Genomic DNA, 20,078 nt, shown 5'->3' with positions numbered 1-20,078 from the left:
ACGCCTAGACACTTTCAAAGGTATCTGCTAGATGAACATTTGAAGCTGCTCCATACACCAAATAAAATAGCAAGGAGGAGTAAGGTAGAGTTGCCAAGCAGACGCCTAGACGTCATAGACCACCAACCCTAATCTCAGCCCAAAATTTGCAGCCAGATAGATTCAACAAGCCAACAGAAGCAAGAGAGACACTACATACAGTAGGAAACCCTGACCAGATGGATCTTGAGACTCCATAGACTTCCCAGGCTCTCGATACTGTTCCTCGGCATGAGAATGTCCAGGGGCACGCGCAGGCTCAGAAGCGGACTCATCGTCAGAAACGTCAGAATCGGACTCGTCAAAAGGGCCGTCAGTAAAACGAGAAGCTCGAGGAGCTGTCTGCTGCTGCTGCTGCTGCTGCTGACCAGCAGCAACAGCATTGCCATCACTTGTACCGATGTGTGAGGCCTGTGAGGCTTGTCAGGGCTGACGATCTTGTCAATGACGGCTCAAAACATACATGTTCAAACTAGGCGACCTCACCCTGCGGCACGGGTACGTAACGTCCGAGAATGTCGCCGCAGGTTTAATGAGGCGCGGAAGATTTCCGCATTTCTGTATTTCGGAATCTACTCCACCAACCGTGTAGCCCCATCAGAGTACAAAAAGCCGTATCTTTGGTTTCATTGGTGCGGCAATTTCGCCTCAGCTTACGTATATATTACAATACATAGCACAGCCACATGTCAATGGTGTGGCTGTCCAAGACAGATATACCACGATACCGGAAATACTCGGTAACAGTAATACTAAGAAACAATCCTAAAAACGAAGGCCCCTTGAACTTGTCATCATCCATTCAACCTGGATGAATCAATTGTTAACATCTCATACAAGTCGAGCTAGTCTCTAGTAGAGATGGAGTATTCACCGTATAGTTTCTAATGGTATACAGGAAGCCCGCCCTCACCATATATGCTTGGAGAAGCATCACGTCATATGATGTAGGGATATTGTAGGTATAGCTCCTTTCTAGCATAGTTTATGACTACCTTTAATACGAGGAGACGTAGATAGATAAGAACTAAGAGAAAAAAGTACGCCGATTTAGATTTGACATCGTGAATATGATATCGATGCAGGCATATATTGTACTTGGTAAGCAAATCAGCCTGCTCAGCTTTGGATCTCTGAGCATACGCTCATTGATCTGATCACGGCGCTCAGGGTCGTGCTCAGTTGTAGTGTTCTACTCAGTGAGTAAAAGTGGAGAGGGGGTGAGCACTAAATTGAAGGGGAAAGTCCCAGCGTCAGGGAAAATCCGTTACGTAGGTACGATAACGAGCACTCCACAAGCCATACGCTAGATAGATTATAAACAACGCTAGATCTGCAAAACAGCGGTCCAAGAGTCAACTAAGCAACACACTTGGATCTGTTGCTTATCTATGCGGGGACGGCTTTTGTCTCAGATATATGCGTACCTAGGTACTAGGTACCAGTAGTCGAGTCGTCCGTTGTAACCATGCGATGGACCTGCCCTGCCGGTTTTGGTGTAGCGATGGAACTATACCCGGTTTCCGACGAGATAACGTACATTTCAGGCTTGACGTTGCAATTACTACTAACTAGTTAGTTAGTTGGTTTGTTTGTTTATAAGTTAAGTCTCTCTACGCATGTCGATAAACTGATAAGCATTTGCCTAGAGTATACCTAAGTAGGTATATATCCTGTAAATACAGTATAAAGTCGGCACACCCGCTCTTCTCACATTAGCCCTCTCCCCGAAGCCCTGAGCCGAGGAAGCAAAATGGAGATAGAGACACCATCAAGTAAAGAAGCTCAACTAGAGTCCAAAACCGCCGTCCTGGGCGATGCGGAAATAGGCCGTGATCATGCGCCTCTCGCTGATCTAGAAGTTGATCTTGCGACGGTCCTCGAGGATAATGATGTCGAGTACTCGTATGAATCGCATCGCTCTCCATTCGCAGAGGGTATTTTTCCCCCTCCCACTTCAGATGTCAAGATTGAGGAGCTAATGCAGCACAAAAAAAAAAGTGAGAGCAGTGGTCCCAGAAGTTGACGACCCCGACATGCCCGTCAACACACTGCGAATGTGGTTCCTAGGAATCATCTTCACCATCATCGGCTCCGGGATCAATCAATTCTTCTCCCTGCGCTATCCATCAGTGCACATTGTAGCCCTGGTCGCCGAACTGCTCGCTTTTCCTTGCGGCGTCTTTCTCGCCAAAGTCCTGCCCGATTGGACTCTAAACTTCGGCCCCCTGGGTAAATGGAGAATCAATCCAGACGACAGATTCAACGTAAAGGAACACACCGTTATTGTAGTCATGAGCAACGTCTCATTCGGTTACTTCAGCGCCGACTCCACAAACATCATCCAAGCGGCGTCGGCCAGCTTTTACAATTTTGGTCTCAAGACCGGCTTTCAGGTTATGGTTGTGCTTTGTGCGCAGTTACTAGGGTTTGGGGTTGCGGGTCTTTCGGCGCCGTGGATTGTTGAGCCGGCCAGTATTATATGGCCTGGAACATTGTCGAATTGTGCCTTGCTGGAGAGTTTGCATTCGAGGGCCAATGTGGCGGTGGGGAAGTGGAAGGTTTCTCGTCTGAGGTTTTTCTTCTATGTGATGGTTGGGGCTTTCGTTTGGTAAGCCTCCCCCCTTCTAAGTACATGCCTATGCCATGCTAAGAACGTTGATAATGGGGGGGGGGATAGGTACTGGTTCCCAGGTCTCATCTTCACAGCCCTCAGCTACTTCACCTGGGTCTGCTGGATCGCGCCCAACAACAAAATCGTCAACCACCTCTTCGGCATGCAAACCGGTCTGGGCCTGAGCCCCATTACATTCGACTGGAGTCAAATCGCGTACAACACCAACCCGCTCTTGTCCCCCTCATGGGCAGCTATGAACGTCTTTGCTGGATTCGCAATTTGCTTCTGGCTCATTGCTCCCATCCTGTATTATACGAATACATGGTTTACTGCGTATCTGCCATTGATGACAGCCGATGTCTATGATCGGTATGGGAATTCGTATAACACGACTCAAGTCGTTAGCGCGGATTATAAACTCGACGTGGAGGCGTATAGGGAGTACTCGCCCCCTTATCTGCCCGTTACATATGCCTTTGTGTACGGTCTATCATTCGCATCAATCACCGCGGTGCTTACCCATACCTATGTATGGCACTGGGATGATCTCATGGCCGCCTTCCGAGGCACCACAAGACTCGACATCCACGCTCGCCTCATGCGAGTCTACAAAAAGACACCCTGGTACTGGTACGCAAGCATCATCGTCGTAATACTCGCCATGTCAATCGCCATGGTCGAAGTATACGATACCCAATTACCGGTGTACGGCGTCTTTCTCGCCTTTCTCATCCCTGCAATCTACATGATCCCCTGTGGCCTGATTCAGGGCATCACAAACGTAGACGCCAATCAGATCAATGTCCTCAGCGAGTTTATCGGTGGTTACATGTTCTCCGGCAGACCGTTGGCGAACATGTGTTTTAAGATTTTGTCGACTGATGTCGTGGGTCAGGGGATTTATTTTGCTATGGATATGAAATTAGGCCATTATATGAAAGTTCCGCCGCGAACACTCTTCTTTGCGCAGGGGTTTGCTACGATCATTGGAGCCCTGACGCAGGTGGGCGTCACGCTTTGGATGTTGGGTAATATTGACAACATCTGCAGCCTCGATCAAGTAGATCATTTCACTTGTCCCAATGGCCGGACCGTGTATAGCAGCAGCGTGATTTGGGGGTTGGTAGGACCTAGTCGATTATACTCGGCCGGCAAGATCTATTCTTCCCTGAACCATTTCTTCTGGATTGGCGCTATTACGCCAATCATCACCTGGGCGTTGTGGAAGTATACAAAGAAGGATTACTGGAAGAAGGTGAATTGGCCATTGTTTTGGGTTGGGACTTATAACGTGCCTCCTGGTAAAACCCCTCCCCTGTTTTTCAATCCTATCCTTGAGTATACTAATTGACGTGGCGGTACAGCAACCGGAATAAATTACTCCAGCTGGGCCATCGTCAACTTCATTTTCAACCACTGGATCAAGAACAAGTTCTTTGCCTGGTGGACCAAATATAACTACGTCCTGGCGGCCGCTCTCGACACCGGCATCGCCCTCAGCGGTATTATCATTTTCTTCTGCGTCTCTTACCCAGGAGCAGTGTTTCCGGATTGGTGGGGGAATAATGTATATGTAAATACGGCAGATGGACAGGGTGTGGCTTGGTTGGATATTCCGGACCAGGGCTATTTTGGGCCAGCGAATGGGACGTGGTCGTAATCCCCTAGTAGGACTCTTGGGAGTCCTGGTAACATTTGAAAGCTGGTCCAATGTGTATTATATACACAGGTACCTTAGGTACATAGGTAGCGAAGATGTATATGTATAGACATACATACTGCAGCTGTACTATACGGTCAACTACCAACACGTCCGAACAGGGGACATGGTATTAATAATTCTTAGATATAAATACGCATATATAATAGTATAGTCAGTAGTCTCACATAATAACCCCCGTTCATACTGGAGGCTTTCTGATAGTGATCATCCCCAACCCCCAACAACGCCGTCTGTACGAGTGTTCCACATCAAACTAAATCAAGATAAGAAAAGACATGAACCATATTATAGTGTAAAAGAACGAAATTGCAGAATCGAAACAGACAGTTGGACATGATCCGAGGCTGATGTATGCCTGAAACAAGAAAACAAAACTCCCACTGCAAGACCCAAGCGATGCTCAATGTCCAATTAATGTGTTTGTGTATAATAACGTGTCATGAATGAATGACGAGGTTGGTCTATACATGAAAGAGGAAGGAACGAGACTAGAATCACGGCGAGGCCCAGCCACCTGCAACCTCAACCCATTCTGTGAGGCAGCTTCCTTGTTTCCCTTCGACGTCGACGATGTCTGTATCGCATCTGCATCGGCAACCCACTCCATTTTCTTTGACGGCGTCAAATGAAGCCCAGTAATCATCTTCTTCGATCCGTGCCTTTTCGTCTTCGGTTGTCTTTTCATAATACGGAATGCGAGTCAATTGCCGAGCTGGTGCGTTCGCAGGGCAGTGTTGGATCGTCGTATGACGATAGCCAAAGTCTCGGAAATAGTGGATATCACGAGGTGCAAGTAGCGCACCAGCAGCCAAAGAATGAATCGGTGCATCACCCCACTGCAATCAATTAGAATTTGCCATAAACAAGACAGATTAGAAGAACCTACCCGTTCCATCCAGAAACCCCCACTGCGATCCATCATCTCGAAAAATTCCTCATACTCTTTGCTGCGGAAGAAATCTAGTCGAGCAATTTCAAAATTGCTCCAAAAGTGACACATGTTGTACTTTTCACCCTCCATAGCCTCTCTATCGATCTCTGGAGGTTTAATGTCCGCGAGGTCCTCAGGGATGGCCTCTTTCTTGCTGGAATCGGCTTTTTCTTCCTCTTGCGGGGGTTTCTCAACGAACATCTCCCAGAGACCTTTCGATTCTAAGCCCTTGTTGCGCTTATACGCCGATGCGTAACGGAAAATATTCGGCACTGTCTCTCGGAGCTCCTTGACAGCGATCGTGAAGCCGTACGTTTTGTTGGCCTCTGCCATTTTCAAAAAAGGATCACTGGATCACCGGTTAGTTGTAAATTAGATTCAATAGGCGGCTCCACTCACTATGTAATATCACAGAAATACTTGATATCGGGCTCCAGCCGCCAGTACCACTCATACTTCAGCAGTAGGGGATGCTTGTAGAAGAATCTGAACTCAGTTAGATAACGGATCTACCTTATCGAGGAAGCGAGGAAGCGACATACCCAGAATAGAATCTGCACATGTGGTGATAGCTTTCCATGCCACCATACATAATAGCGGCATCTCCTTGTTTCCTGATTCCCTCCCTGGCAACTTCATGATCTACCCAGTCTGGGAACCCCCACATGGAATCATCAATCTTCCCAAACTCAACCTCGCCACTGGTATAATTTTGAACGGTGTCTTTGAATACCTGGTCGAAATCCCCATCATTCAAGAAGACATAAGGATAATGCCACCATCTATTGAAGTGACGCTCAATTGACTTGAGAGATTGAACAACACCTTCGAGTTCTTTGTTACGTGCGAGGACGACAAATGCTGCATTGGCTCGAGGGGCGGCATCAATCACTGCTGGTTCAATAGGCAGGCATCCCGTCGCAAAAACCTTGTCATGTTCCTCGCTAATTCGTCTGTTAAATAATCGTTAGGAAGACCGAATATGCAGTAACCAAGATTGCATAGGTGTATCAACGAACCTAATAGACGGCGGCGACCCAGCTGGAACGCGCGCACCCGAAGAAGACGGATGTCTCACAAAGATAAGCACGATTAAAATAATTATAACACAAGGAAATATTAACACAACACCCAGTGGTATCGAAACGGTCGAATTGCCTCGTAATCGGATTCGTCGTCGAAGAAAAGCCAAGGGGGACAATCTTGTACCCTTCTCACGTGATACATCTTCTAAAGATGCCAGGGCCGGCGCAGACGGCAGGCGCTTGACGATTCGTCGGACGATATTCATGGTGGCTGTTCAAGCCCCAAGGGCTCGTGAGAGACTGACTCAAGTCAAGGGAGAGCCGAGATAATTTTGTTGGTGAATGTTGTCCAAGAAAGATCCCTCGGGTTGATACGCAGCAGCGGTTTGACACGGTCAATTCTCTTTCTTTCTCTATTAACTAGAACTCGATATTTTCATAAAGGTTGTCAAGAAAATTGCTGGAAAAGATGGATCCGTAACGAGTGGCTGGAGGAAAAGCCTCCGTTATCTCTCCCCAGCAAGGCCGACCACAAGGACAAGCTCACGGCGATCGGCCAAGCAGTATGATGATCTCAAGAAGTCGAATCCGACCGGAGCAGTCGAGTCGAAGAGGTCATCCGTAGAAAAGGATGTGATGGCGCGAGATAGAAAGAAGGGTCGTGGATGGTGACAGATAGTTGGCGAGCAAAGAAAGGTAAAGTTGGTGGGCCGAAAAGGATCTCAATGCCATTGGCAGGGAGCAACTCCATTGGCGCGGTAAGGACTGGCAGAAGAGGGTCGCCGCCAAGACCAAAGGGGTATATTACACTGTTACAGCCGTTACGCGTTCCGTTCGGTTGTGCTTATAGGACGCGGCTCGGATTTTGCTGCGGAATGGCCGTATTGAAGACGGTTCGGTTCAGTATATTTCAATACCGCCGTGTACTATGTATTCTCTCTTTTCTTCGGAGTGGCGTTTTATTGCCTATTTGTGTTCTCTTCCCTGCAATATCTCCATAACTAACCCCATTATGGCCGCTGACTACGAGTGAATAGGGGACATTAGTTAGTCCAGACTATTCGGAGCATTCCCTTCATGACGCTAACTCCCCGTACACTAGCAGGTAGAAGCCAGGATTACCCGTGGAAACCTTGATTTAGGGTCCAACATTTCGGTGCTCGTCATCTTATAGGTTGAGGTTATATTAAACGGCGTCATGCCAGAATCTTGTTTTCACATACGAGCGTTTCTGCATGTATATGGCTACCTATACAATCACGCATAATACTATGTAGACTCCTGTCTCTGCTCTATACAGCAACACCATTGTTGCCAAGTTGTAACTTGCCAAGGGGGGTAATCAAGCATCACGCGTGGATCAGTCAGTCCATGGGGTACCTGTCCACTTTCCGGTGGGCCTCAGGCCTGCAAGTGCTACTGAAAGGTCTCCATCACCAGAATCCAGATAGCAGAACACTTCAACGATCCTGACGGTGAGTTTGAGGAAGCAACTGAACACTCTTGTGGCGGCTACGAGGCAGTGCTCCCCAACATCCACCCACTAGATTGATGAGAATCAAGTTAGTTAGCTAGTTACTGTTGGTTAAATAGTTAGTTAACTAGTTAAGTTAAGCGCAGATCACGCTTACATAACTAACCCGGTGTGGCCGTGTGGCCGTCCTCTGTCCAGAACGGTTCAATCAAGACTCGCGTTTCATCTGCAAGAGAGCATCGCCACTCTTCTCTCAACAGTTTAGCATCTGCCTAATCATTTGATTCGAAGGAGTATCCCCATATCTAATGCTTCTGCCTTGACTTCAAGATTGAGCTACCTGGCAAGGCATATACATATCGCTGCTTCCCGTGTTGTGCTCAAGCTCGACGTCACGGGCCGCCGCTGCCAAAACGATAAGATAAACACAAGATTCCCCCAGTCAAAAAAAAAAAAAAGTTCCCAGAACCCCTTTTTCGCTGCTCCACGCGAACCTTTTGGTCGAGCGCCGATCGGATCGTGTAGTAGTATCCTAGCACTTTGTACTCGTTTTCCTCTGCGTTCTATAATTTCGCCCATTACATCGTTGTGATATAGCTTGCCGTTCCGTGGATCGTTTAACCGCGAACCCCCATCCATACATTTATTTCACTTCACACCTCCCTGAGGCGAGGGGGTCAAAACCCTACCGCTATACAAGATTATCCCTCCCACCGATGAATATAACCAATCCGACCTTCCTCTTGTCTCCATTTCCGCTGCGTGTCCCTTGATCTCTTATACAACGCAATGGCGCAAAGCCTCTCCGTCGTGCCCTCCTCGGGAACGGGAGCCAACTCCGACACGAGACCAATCGATGTGCCTCCGTCGAAAATAGGGCCGATGAGTGTGGCCGGCCCATCGCAGGCTTCAGCGAGCTTTCGAACGGGTCATTTGAATCTCAACACGTACTCGCCAGTCAATGAACATGGAAGTTTTGAATTCGATCGCGTCTTGAAGCGGGGGAAAGTGTTCGGGAAGATCAAGAGTCGACATGTGAGTGTGTCAACAAGGAGATGTCGTCTGATCCACGTTTTTAATCTCAATTCTGATTATACAAAAATAGGCATTCAAAGCTTCCTGGAAACCATGTTACCTAGTCCTGCGCCCAAACCTACTTTCAGTCTACAAGGATGAAGACGAAGCCAGACTCTTATTGGCAATTACACTCTCCGACGTCGCTGCCGTCGCCCCCATTCATTCTGCGCGATCGCACCGCGAACATGTCTGGGGAATCTTCTCAACGTCACAAAACTATCGCTTCCAGTCTATGTCCGAGCCGGATGCCAAGGGGTGGATTGATTGGATTCGCTCCGAGGTACACATCGACGAGGAGGAAGAGGCTATAGTCGCCCAGTCGAAATCTACCAAACACACGGGGGTGCCTACAGGTTATACGAGCGATGGTGAAGAACATGCTGGAATTATAGCAAGTGAATATTCGGATATTGGAGAAACCGAGCAGACAATGTTGTCAAGCTCGCCGGAGCTTATGCGGACATCGTCATTGGGCCACAGGGGGAAGGGTTTACCCTTTGCACAAGATTATTCCGGAAATGACATGACGGAATATTCGGATTTGTCGGATGCTCCTGGTAGTAGTTCACGACCGCGGCCACAGAAACTTCCTAAAAGAGAGGATTCTGGTGACCAACCCGCCAAACGTCCGTCTCCAGCCCGCGAACCTGCTGCGTCCGGGGTTCTAGGTGACCCTGACCGAGTCATATGCCATGGCTGGCTACAATGTTTACATAGTAAACGAGGCGTCCGACAGTGGAAGAAGCTCTGGGTCGTGCTTCGACCAGTCAGCTTGGCTCTATATAAAGATGAACGGGTACCGTCCCTACCCTTACCTTCCCCTTCACTTGTATTGATTTCCCATACTGATGGGTTTTCTTTTTTTTGCAGGAATATTGCGCAATCCGCATCATCCCCATGTCCCAAGTCATCAACGCCGCCGAAATAGACCCCATCTCACGCTCCAAAAACTTTTGCTTGCAAATCATAACCGAAGACAGGCCCATCTACCGCTTCTGTGCACCGGACGAAGAGTCGCTCGCAAAATGGCTAGGCGCATTGAAGAGTATTGTAGTCGGCAGGAAGAAGGCAATTCAGAGTAGGAAGGCTAGTGCTAATAGTCAGACCGGTGCTACCACCGCTTCTGCTACTTCTGCCGCAACTATAGCGACGATTATTGCTACATCTGAACCGTTTCAGCCCTTGAGGTGATTATTCTTTTTTTTTGGGTTGTTAACTGTTTTTTCTGCGCTGGCGATATGGTTTATTGGTTTTATTATTGGAGCGGGGGTCTGAATTATGATATCCATCTGTGTATAGTTTTAGTTTTAACCTTGGTTGTTTTAATCCGAAACACGTTTCATTTCATATACTCATATGCTTGTCAAAATATCTATCTATACACTATGCGATCTGCTCTATTGACTCATTCCTCACTTTCTTCCCTCCCCAGGAGCGCAGAACCCCCGAGATCCTCGCGCTGCAGCTGCAGCTGCTCCTGCTCAATCTCTTCATCCTCTTTACTCTCCTGGTTCACGATCAAAAACGACGCAAACACAATCGTCGCGCCAATCCAGTACAACACACCCGCATACTGTCCCTGCAAGATGATTTGACCCACCAGCGACAATGGGATGGTCAGACTCAGACCAACTGTTACTACAAGCGGAGTTGTGAGCAGCATTGCGTAGGCCCAGCATATATCTGATATGAGGGAGGATATTGAGTTTACCTATACACGGTTAGTACCGAGAATGATTTGAGGAATAAAACAGGAGGGGGAGGGGGATGTACAAGGATAATAATCCAGATCCGATTCTCGCTCGGAAACGCGAATTTCTCAATATCCAACACGTGCAGCAAGATAAATCCAGGCCAGAGCAAGATAACATTGAATAACCCGACCAAGCCGAAAAAGAGTTGCATGTTGACCCGCGACTCGTCGCCGACTTGCTTTTTCATGACGATCGTGTAGATGCCGTACACAATCGCGCTTAGAGCTGCCATTGCATCTCCCAGAGCGATTTGGGCGGGCGTTTTACTCGAGTAGGGTGCATCACCGCCGTTGGAGGGTGTGGTAGTATCGTCAGGTGGAGCCGGTGAAGAAGACGATAAATCCACACGCGAAATGAGTACGACTCCAATCAGCGACGCAAATACACCCAGCGCTTTGCGGAGAGTGAATCGCTCAACGCGAATCAGAGCGCCGAAAATCAATGTCCAGACCCCGCTCATCGATGTTAATATCGTCGTGCTGCCCACCGTCGTGTATTGCAGACACGCAATTGCGAAATAGTTTGCTAGAAACCATAGCATACAGAACTGTGCGGCCAAGCGCGCCGTTTGCCCGAGCCCTAATTTACCAGCTGCTGGGGTCGTCGCATCTAATTTAGAAGAGGTTGGTGACGGCGGCGCCAATTCCGGATCCTCAGTGTAATTATTCAGCAATCGCTGTCGTTGGTTGTTCGCTTCATCTATCGCATAATATTCGTCTTCGTCCAGTGATGTCCCGGCTTCACTGGTATGAGAAGCCGGCTCTTTCATTCCATGTAAATCGAGACACGTGAAGAATGATTTCAATGACTTCACCTGCGACAATTTGCCTCTGCGCCACATACGGAAAACGCGGGACGCGATCACGTATATCAGAAAGACCACGAAGAACGACGTGTTGATATATGTGATGAAAAATGGGTGGGAGTAGCTGTCGTCTGCGAGGATAGTCTTTCCGAACAGTCAATTATTCGGTCTTCACCCGAGTTTATACGGAAGGAACATACGCTGGCTAGAAAGTTCGAGGCCGTCCACAGGAACACCACACACATCAACAGTATAATCCCCATCGTATGTCGAGCCATGCCCCATTTGCGGGGGGGAGCCTTTGTCTCTTCATCGACAACAAATTCCTGGGAGTTCGTGGACTCCATTTTTTGGAGGCAGAAAACTCCTTTTCTTTCCCGGTATAATGTCGGAAGGCTCTCGCTCACTCCTTGTGATCTCCGTGCCTGACGGGTCACCAACTTCTCTCTGATGAGTCGTTCCCATGGAAGATATAAACAAAGCCCAGTCGAAAGCAAGGTATCGCGACAGGACAACCGGGTCCGTCTTCGTCGTTGGTGGCACAAATAGAGCAAACGACAGAGGAGAAAATCGTATCCTATCCTGCTCAACAGGAGATCGGAAGATCAAGAGGTTTATGGTCAAAGGCGGCCGGAGCCAAAGTGAGTGCGCTGTCCCGCCCTTACCCTATCATTTCGCCGATGTAACCCGCTAGTCCCGTCTGGGTTTAGTTAAGATGATAACATCGGACGGAGCATGAGTCAGTCGCATTCTACGGCTTAGCTTAGTTCGTTAACTAACGGTAACTACGTATGTACTATCAAACTAGTTAGTTAAGGCAAGGTAGTTACTTATCAGACATTCCTTGAATCCTCTACATGCCGAGGTTTGATGCTACGTATCTCCCTTGCTGTCATGTAATTATTTTTGCTACGTACAGAGTTTTGAATGTCAAATACTCGATCGAGACAGGTATTAATATGTATTCGAGTATAGCAATATATGGAGCAGAAGTAGGGTACATGTACTACATGAAAATGGGGAATATCCCAGACTCCTGATGAAGATACAAAAAGCAAGTCTTGAACCAAAACACGCAAAACATTGGACAAACGAAATTGCGAATCAAGTACACACACACACACACACACAAACAATAAACATGTCACACGCAGAGAATGGATAGCCAGGTGTCCAGGATATCCTCCTTTCTATGGATACGGGTGACAAGGAGGACATGCACGAGGACAAGGACGGGGTCTACACGGAATGAAGCTGACAACGCCAGGATTGTAGGGCGGATTCTGTGAACAACACGGCGCGGCGCTGCGCTGCTATGCGACGACTGACGCATTTAACTCTGAAAGCACTTCCATTCTAGCAAGCGCAGCCATCACGATCGCTGTCGAGTCGAATGTTGATTGGGTCACCGAAATCTCCCCCGCCATATTCTTCCGATTCCTCTTGTGCAAGCGCGCTACGAGCAATCACTGCGAAACAAACCACATTAGTCCAATTCTAGACGCATTCCTTACATTCCGTCCAGACTTACCCTCAAATGCCTGCTCGACGTTGAGTGCTTCCTTGGCACTGGTCTCGAAGTAGGGAAGGCTTCCTTTCGATTGGCAGAATGTCATGGCTCGCTTCGATGAGATCATCCTCTTGTTCTCTTCCACGTCGATTTTATTACCAATCACAACCTGGCCAGTCAGTATTCAATCCATATTAACACCGTCCGCGCTCTCGTGCTGCACTCACAAATGGAAAGCTTTCAGGGTCTCGGGGGCTAGCTTGGATGAGGAATTCGTCTCGCCAGCTGTCGAGCGCTTCGAAACTCTTGGAGTTGTTGACGTCGTATACTAGAACACAGCAATCGGCTCCGCGGTAGAATGCGACACCGAGGGACTGGAAGCGCTCTTGACCGGCCGTATCCCAGAGCTATAGCAACCAAAGCTCAGTCAGTAATACCATTCCGTCAGGGCGAACAGTTATGGGAGTTCGTATAACATGCCTGCATCGTCACCAGTCGATCATCTACAAGCACTTCTTTTGTGAGAAAGTCGGCTCCGATTGTTGCCTTGTAACTAGCGCTGAACTTCTTGTTGACCTGTAGTTCGCAAATCATCAATGAGTATGCTGATAGGACGAGAGATGGATCTGGTTCCGCTCGACAGTACGCACATATTGGTTCATCAAACTGGTCTTTCCAACACCGCTATCTCCAAGGATAATGACCTAATTCAAACTGTCAGCAACGCTAACAATAGAACGGTTTGGTCGAATGCAAGACGGAGAATTGCTATGACGGTTCCGTACCTTCAACAAGACCTTCTTTCGTGATGCCATAGCTGCAGCGATTATATACGATTGCTCTGAACTGACAAGAAAGTGTGAAGAAATCAAATCACTTTAAAGGAAATTGGAGACGAGGTGTGCTAAAGGCAGATAGATGAGACATGGAAGAACGATCCTCGTGACGTTGATAGCACGAGAGCGGTGGATGCGGCGGTAACGGGGTGAGAACCAATCAGCGTGCTTATTCATGCGTTAAGGTACTTACCCATAGCAGACTAGGCAGGGACCCCGCCGCCTGCCGCCGACACAGATCCGTCCGACTCTATCTATACAACAAGTACAACGACATTAGAAGGATGTCTTTGTTTTCTGAAATGCCATAACCCATTAGGGGACTTGCAAGATGTGTATCTGAAAGTGTTGGTCATGTCTAGGTTCACATACTAGCTATGGCCAACTGGCGAGAAGATTATTATGCCGCGCTAGTGGCCCGTGACGAGAAAGAGCAAGCAAACAGCAGCCTCTACGATGCTTGTACGGGAGCCCCCTATGAATTCTGGCAATCATATGAGATAATAACGATCTACTCTGTCAGACACCCGCCTCGCCGACCGCACAGCGGCCAACACCGCCCTCGTCAATAGGCAACAAACTCAACAATCTCCGGAGGTAGCAGGCAACTCCGTTTCCCTGAAAACAGCGTCCACTTCTTCACAGCAACCACAGAAACAACCATCACAAAGTAGCGGCGCTGTGTCACAGAGCACCCTTCTAGCAGCCAGAGCAGATCTAGCCGCCGCCCAGCGATCCCGCACCGAGCTTCAAGAAAAACTAACCCGCACAACCACGGAATTGGATAAACTGCGATCCAAGACTCAGCAAGATTCGAGAAGAATAGCGTCGTTAGAAGGCGAGCGAACTCATCTCACTCTGCGGTTGAAAGACCGCGACGAGGAGTTGCGCGGGAAGGCGAAGCTATTGGATGTTCGTGTCGCCCACTACGTATCCTGTACATATTTCGGGAGGGTTTGCTAACCGGAATGTTGCGCAGAGTGTCCAAGATGAACTAGCCTCTCTCAACTTACAGCTCAACATGGCAGAGGATCGATCTAGTAAATTACAGCGCGAGAATCAGGAATTGGTCGATCGGTGGATGGCTCGTATGGGCAAAGAGGCGGATGCGATGAATGAGGCTTCCAAGTTTTAGCCTTCACTACATATATATATTCACGAACGACCCATCGGGCTGGGTCATAGACTACTAGTACAGTTATACCGAGTAGATCTTCCAAATCTATATTCAAAAGCGAATCTGAAAGTAGTGTACATGACAATTTCCAATATATATATACATAGCCATATACATATATATGAACATGAATCCAATTGGCGTCACAAACCAAGTGCTCAAACAAGCTCCAAGTTTCTATGTAAAATAGCAGACTGTCGCATGAATCCGGAATAACAAAAAGTGGTATCACAATACAATAATACAAAACAGACATTCGTCTTCATGAAAGTATATGCAAGGCTCAGTATCCCTGACTATCAGCAAACGCCTTGAGCCTGGAACTGTCCTTTCTGGCGATAAAATATGTGCCGCCTACATCGGTCCAACTCACAGAGTCAGACCAGTAATTCAATTGCCTGACATCCAACAGATTAATCGGCGAGTTCAAGTTTCGCGATGTAATTTTGTGACCAGCTGGCACGAATGATTTGAGTGAGACGATTTTGCAGCCTTCCTTCATATCCAAAAAGTGGTTAATCAACTCGTTGTTCAGTTGCGGGGTGAAAGCTTGATTATTGATAAGCACGACGTCAGCTCTTTTGAGGACTTCGATTACGCTTTGTTCTGTCAGGAAGTCTCCTTGGACAAGACGAGTCTTTCCCGGTGTAATCCCCCACAAACGACACCGCGCTTTGAATTCGGCTTGTTGCAAATCGGCCAATGTGCAGGCGTTGGGCATCATTTCACATCCCCAACTCTCGCATCCAATTTCGAGTGCTGCTTGTAGAACGACATTGCCAACGCCCGAGCCCAGATCAACAAACACTTGACCGGATTTGAGATGCGTTTCTTTGAAAATAGTACTGACAAACCGCGGCAAGAGTTCTCCATATACATTATCAGTTCCGTTCTCATATTGACGAAGTGAGTCGACTCGAGGCGAAACCGTGCGAGAATATATCTGCGTCAATATGCGCTCCACAAGGGGTAACTGCAACGCATGCGTTTCATCCAAATGTTTCGCAATAGACCCGTCAGATACGTATATTTGTACAGCGCGATTGTAGTCCGATATCACTTCTCGAAACTCGGCTTCAGAGGCATGCGCAAAAGCACGGCGGATCCGCCGCTTAATCCCTGTAGACTCGTGATTGAATTCATCAAGCATATCCTCGGGGATATAATATTGAGAAACCATTTCGACCACCTGGACAATATCGTCCAGCGGCTTGAAATCGTCATTCTCCTTCGGGACTACCAGTTGATACCGCTCGCCTTTGACTGTACTCGGATACTGTAGTCTTATTTCTGAGGGCCCTTTGTCGGCACCCTTCTCAAATGCCGGTTTATATTTGCCAACGGCTTTCGCAGCTGTGATATCCGCTGCATGCACCATCTTGAGGGCCTTGGGCCCATCCTTCGAAAATGCTTCCACCGATCGTATACGACGGGCAAAATCCGGTTCGACGCTATCGCTCAGTTTCGTGCGCTTGCGAACCTCAAACGAGGTGTCCGTATCATTATCGTCGTCATCGTCATCATCGCTCTCGAGTCGCTGGATCGGCGACGGCCGCTTCAAGTTCCGACGAGAAACCGTAGTCCGAAGGCGCTGCTTTGACGATATTTCACTATTCCGAGATGGGGTGCTCGAAATTTTGCTTTTCGCAATAGGTGTCGACCTGACCGAGGGCGATTGTCGGGAATCGGTGGTGCCTATAGATGATGATCGTGACGGTGGAGCAACGGCGGGATTTTTCTGGGTAACGACTTTGCGGATTTGAGGTTTCTTTGCTTGCAGCGAGAATCCGTTCCCTTTTTGTAAGTGGTCAAAAAAACCCATAACGTCGATAGGTAATGCACAGATCGGTGTGCCGTATGAGCTCGTCTCACTCGGGCACGTGGGAATAGTGGATGAAGAATTCGGTAAATTATACTATGAATATGACAATGGAGGATGTATATGGAAGGTGTGGAAATGATATACAATAACTGTACAGAGGGAATATAAACATAGCTAGTAAGAAAGATGCAAAATAAAGAGGCCGATGAGTGATGGAAGATCTGAAAAATACTGGGGCCAGGGCCGGTGTCCGGTGGCGGTTCGGCGGGGATGCTTAGTCGTTAGGTACCGTGCTTCGTAGGCAAGTGCCGCAGCCAATCAGCGGCCCTGTCCTCCCTCGATCGTTCTATGCTGTCGGTTTTGCTTCCAACAACGTGGTGCTACGTTCCTCTTGATCATGGAATGTACAAATCCATTTTTCTATCTATACGCAATTATATACTTTTAACGCCCCTTCTGCGCCTTGGCCACCCTCTTTTGTGCCCGAATATCCTTCTTCATACGCGAGTCCACAATCTTATACTTGCCCTTGACACCACGAGGACGACCAGAAATACCCCTATTAGCACCCTTGGCAACCACCAGCTTAACTTTCTGCTTGGGCTTCTTCTTGGCAGCCTTGCTCATGAGCTTAGCAATAGCCTCTGCCTTGTCCCTTTCACTAACGCCCTCATCCTCGGCAAGCAGAGCCGACTTCTTTCGGAGTTTCTCCAGGCGCTGAGCAACCTTGAACTTCTTTCGCGCTTTGGCTTCGCGGACCTTCTTGATAGGTCGAGCGTTGATTGCTCGCAGCTTCTCTTTGATGGCTGCCGCTGCAGCTTTTGTGACTGGTCGGTGGGGACGGCTATGTTTGCCCTCGTCGTCCAAGAACCATTCCGGCAGGCCATCTTTGTCTCGGAAGGCGTATTTATTGAATCCGTCATCGGTCATATCCTGAGCTGTCTTTTCGCCTGTAGCGATTTGTTGCGCGAGAGCCATTGCCTCTGCAGTAATGATATCAATATCTGAACGTCGTTAGTATGCGTTGTCAAACTAGAATAGGATTAGTACAAACCTAATCGACCATCCTTTGTCCGAGGATCATCTGGCTTCTCTGTTTCCTCATCCGAAGATCCCCAACCATCTTCCTCTTGGTCTTTTGTAGTTGATGGCTCAGCATTCTTCGATTTGACGACCTCCTTCGTGGATTGGCGTGGTGGACGATCCTCCATATCAATAGCACTATCTTCATCGTCAAGCTCGTCAATATCCTCCAAACCTTCGAACACGTCCTGGTCAAAGAACAGAGACGCCTGTTTTGACAAATTGCCCGACTGAGGCAGCGTAGATGGAAGAGAGATATCGTCATCTTCGTCATCAGAAGCCTCCTCTTTATCGCTTCCAGAAAAGCCCTCCCATTCATCCGCTTCGTAATCCTTGCGTGCCTTCTTTGCACGCAATTTCGAGTCGCGATCTTGCTTCTGTTCCTGGAATGTCTCGTATAGTGAATCAAGCTCTCGTTCAAGTTGATCTTCTTCATCGTCTGTTTCTTCCTCAACAGACGAAGCTTCGGATTCCTCCTCGCTCTCCAACTCATCCATTTTTCCTGAAGCGATCTTGTCCGCGGCGTTCTCGCGATTCACAGCCTTCATAGCAAACATAGTATTCGCGCCATCAATGCCGCCCTGTTCCATTCCGATATCGGTGGGAGTGATCATATGCATCTGCATTCGTACAATATCTTTGCGTTTCCTCTCATTCTCCTTGCGCCTCTCTTTCTTCCTTTGAGAATTCTCATTATCACGGAGACGCTGGAGCTCTTCTTGAATAGCCAACTCCTCATCCATAGGTGCGACCTCGGCGACTTCTTCGCCCTCTTCCTGGGTTTTCTTCTTCTTGACAACAAGGCCGAACTTCTCTCGGACTTTCAACCGCCATTTCAACAGATTACGAAATTCTTTCTTACCAAGAACCCGGAGATCTTGGCAGCATTTTCGAATCTCATCCGTAGTTTCCTCGAGTCTTTCAAGAGTAGCCAAAGCCAAGTCCCCAGTCGGAGATTGTTGGAAACTCAACGTATGATAGGTACCTAGAATCGCAATCGGATCGGTAGTGTTGATAAATTCCGTTACCGAAATCTCCTTGTGTTGAGTATAATCGCCTTCCTCATAACCTTCTCTCTTACGCTTCTTCTTCTCGGGATTGAACACCTTGGCTTCATTGTTTGGCGTTGGGTCAGACAATTCGGCAAACACATGCCGAGGATCCAAAAATTTAGGATCTAGGCGTTTTGGCGCCTTGAAGCCACGGCAGACGACGAAAATTTCGGCTGAGACATTTCGGGATGATGGAGGCTTGGTGGCTTCAACCGATGTGAACAGCTGTTTGAAGACCCAAAGCAAGGGGTTATAGTCTTTAGAACGGAAGACCTTGGTGACAAAGGTTCCTCCTTCTCTCAAGAACTCAGTCGCCAGTTTCATAGATTGCAACACTAACTCGGCTTGGGTGAAAGCATCCTGCACCCAGGCTGTACCGACATTAGGCGCACCATCGTGGAGAACTGTATCTGCTTTCAAATGCTTGACGTGAGACCGGAGGGTCGAACGACATTTATCCGTGGTGATATCGCTTTGGAAGGTGATGACTCGAGGAATGGGCTTGATCGGAGCGAGATCGACGCCGACAATCAGACTGCCAGCCGGCATGCATTCTGCAGCGACTTGACACCATGACTAAATTGACTCTGTTAGCATCGCAACAACAGAGGAGGAGGAATCAACATACACCAGGAGCCGCACAAAGATCGAGAAGGACCTTGCTCTTTTCAAGAAAACCATATTTCTTATTAAGTTGAATCAACTTGAACGCAGCACGAGCTCGATAACCCTTTTCTTTTGCGAGTTTATACCATTTATCCAAACGGCCTTTGCCGTGCTATAAACGAATAGTTAGCGATAGATTCCCGATATAATTGTGTAGCAAAAACAATTTTAATGACGAACCTTCTTCTGGATCGCCATGATTGATCACTCGAATGATCAAATACTAGGCAGGCGCCAAAAGGTTATTATGGGTTGAGGTCGTCAAGATCTCTTTTCCTTTGCAGAACGAGACCAAAAAAATCCTTATCGACCGACTAGCTTCGCTCCACTTCGAGCGAAAGTCCACCCACTTAATTTTCAGGCTTGGCAGGGGCTAGCCTTTTTTGGACTTCAAGTCACGGGACCTGGCTTGGCGCTTCCATCCTCGGCTGAAGCCGCAGTCCAGTGCCTGAAGGCTGAGGCAGCCGCGGCTAACCCCGTCGTTTTG

The 20,078-nt window shown here is 48.1% G+C and overlaps 9 protein-coding genes across 9 annotated transcripts; 3 read left to right on the top strand and 6 right to left on the bottom strand.

Moving 5' to 3' along the window:
- Window positions 1–112: 112 nt before the first annotated feature.
- Window positions 113–1,021, bottom strand: EYB26_001607 (uncharacterized protein; the record flags this gene model as incomplete). Its single annotated transcript, XM_054260916.1, has 4 exons — window positions 113–128; window positions 200–450; window positions 503–511; window positions 953–1,021. The coding sequence occupies 4 exons, from the start codon at window positions 1,019–1,021 to the stop codon at window positions 113–115; spliced, it is 345 nt and encodes a 114-aa protein (XP_054116891.1).
- Window positions 1,022–1,792: 771 nt separating this feature from the next.
- On the top strand, window positions 1,793–4,316 carry EYB26_001606 (uncharacterized protein; the record flags this gene model as incomplete). Its single annotated transcript, XM_054260915.1, has 4 exons — window positions 1,793–1,976; window positions 2,041–2,650; window positions 2,720–3,957; window positions 4,021–4,316. 4 exons carry the CDS (start codon window positions 1,793–1,795, stop codon window positions 4,314–4,316), a joined length of 2,328 nt encoding a protein of 775 aa, XP_054116890.1.
- A 557-nt stretch (window positions 4,317–4,873) lies between these two features.
- On the bottom strand, window positions 4,874–6,601 carry EYB26_001605 (uncharacterized protein; the record flags this gene model as incomplete). Its single annotated transcript, XM_054260914.1, has 5 exons — window positions 4,874–5,215; window positions 5,266–5,659; window positions 5,710–5,796; window positions 5,853–6,263; window positions 6,330–6,601. The coding sequence occupies 5 exons, from the start codon at window positions 6,599–6,601 to the stop codon at window positions 4,874–4,876; spliced, it is 1,506 nt and encodes a 501-aa protein (XP_054116889.1).
- Window positions 6,602–8,598: 1,997 nt separating this feature from the next.
- On the top strand, window positions 8,599–10,077 carry EYB26_001604 (uncharacterized protein; the record flags this gene model as incomplete). Its single annotated transcript, XM_054260913.1, has 3 exons — window positions 8,599–8,844; window positions 8,915–9,682; window positions 9,757–10,077. The coding sequence occupies 3 exons, from the start codon at window positions 8,599–8,601 to the stop codon at window positions 10,075–10,077; spliced, it is 1,335 nt and encodes a 444-aa protein (XP_054116888.1).
- A 214-nt stretch (window positions 10,078–10,291) lies between these two features.
- On the bottom strand, window positions 10,292–11,792 carry EYB26_001603 (uncharacterized protein; the record flags this gene model as incomplete). Its single annotated transcript, XM_054260912.1, has 3 exons — window positions 10,292–10,597; window positions 10,660–11,589; window positions 11,646–11,792. 3 exons carry the CDS (start codon window positions 11,790–11,792, stop codon window positions 10,292–10,294), a joined length of 1,383 nt encoding a protein of 460 aa, XP_054116887.1.
- A 1,009-nt stretch (window positions 11,793–12,801) lies between these two features.
- Window positions 12,802–13,770, bottom strand: EYB26_001602 (uncharacterized protein; the record flags this gene model as incomplete). Its single annotated transcript, XM_054260911.1, has 6 exons — window positions 12,802–12,914; window positions 12,977–13,124; window positions 13,183–13,362; window positions 13,436–13,531; window positions 13,606–13,659; window positions 13,741–13,770. 6 exons carry the CDS (start codon window positions 13,768–13,770, stop codon window positions 12,802–12,804), a joined length of 621 nt encoding a protein of 206 aa, XP_054116886.1.
- A 398-nt stretch (window positions 13,771–14,168) lies between these two features.
- EYB26_001601 (uncharacterized protein) lies at window positions 14,169–14,926 on the top strand (the record flags this gene model as incomplete). Its single annotated transcript, XM_054260910.1, has 3 exons — window positions 14,169–14,253; window positions 14,315–14,703; window positions 14,771–14,926. 3 exons carry the CDS (start codon window positions 14,169–14,171, stop codon window positions 14,924–14,926), a joined length of 630 nt encoding a protein of 209 aa, XP_054116885.1.
- Window positions 14,927–15,251: 325 nt separating this feature from the next.
- On the bottom strand, window positions 15,252–16,790 carry EYB26_001600 (uncharacterized protein; the record flags this gene model as incomplete). The annotated part of the gene is made up of 1 exon (XM_054260909.1): window positions 15,252–16,790. The coding sequence occupies one exon, from the start codon at window positions 16,788–16,790 to the stop codon at window positions 15,252–15,254; it is 1,539 nt and encodes a 512-aa protein (XP_054116884.1).
- Window positions 16,791–17,234: 444 nt separating this feature from the next.
- Window positions 17,235–19,789, bottom strand: EYB26_001599 (uncharacterized protein; the record flags this gene model as incomplete). Its single annotated transcript, XM_054260908.1, has 4 exons — window positions 17,235–17,794; window positions 17,845–19,501; window positions 19,554–19,703; window positions 19,772–19,789. 4 exons carry the CDS (start codon window positions 19,787–19,789, stop codon window positions 17,235–17,237), a joined length of 2,385 nt encoding a protein of 794 aa, XP_054116883.1.
- Between the last annotated feature and the right edge of the window lie 289 nt (window positions 19,790–20,078).

The sequence above is a fragment of the Talaromyces marneffei genome, chromosome 1 (genome assembly GCF_009556855.1).
Source record: "Talaromyces marneffei chromosome 1, complete sequence".
In the NCBI taxonomy this organism is placed as follows: Eukaryota; Fungi; Ascomycota; class Eurotiomycetes; order Eurotiales; family Trichocomaceae; genus Talaromyces; species Talaromyces marneffei.
Note: the sequence above shows the minus strand (reverse complement) of the source record. Positions and strands in the feature narration are given on the sequence as shown.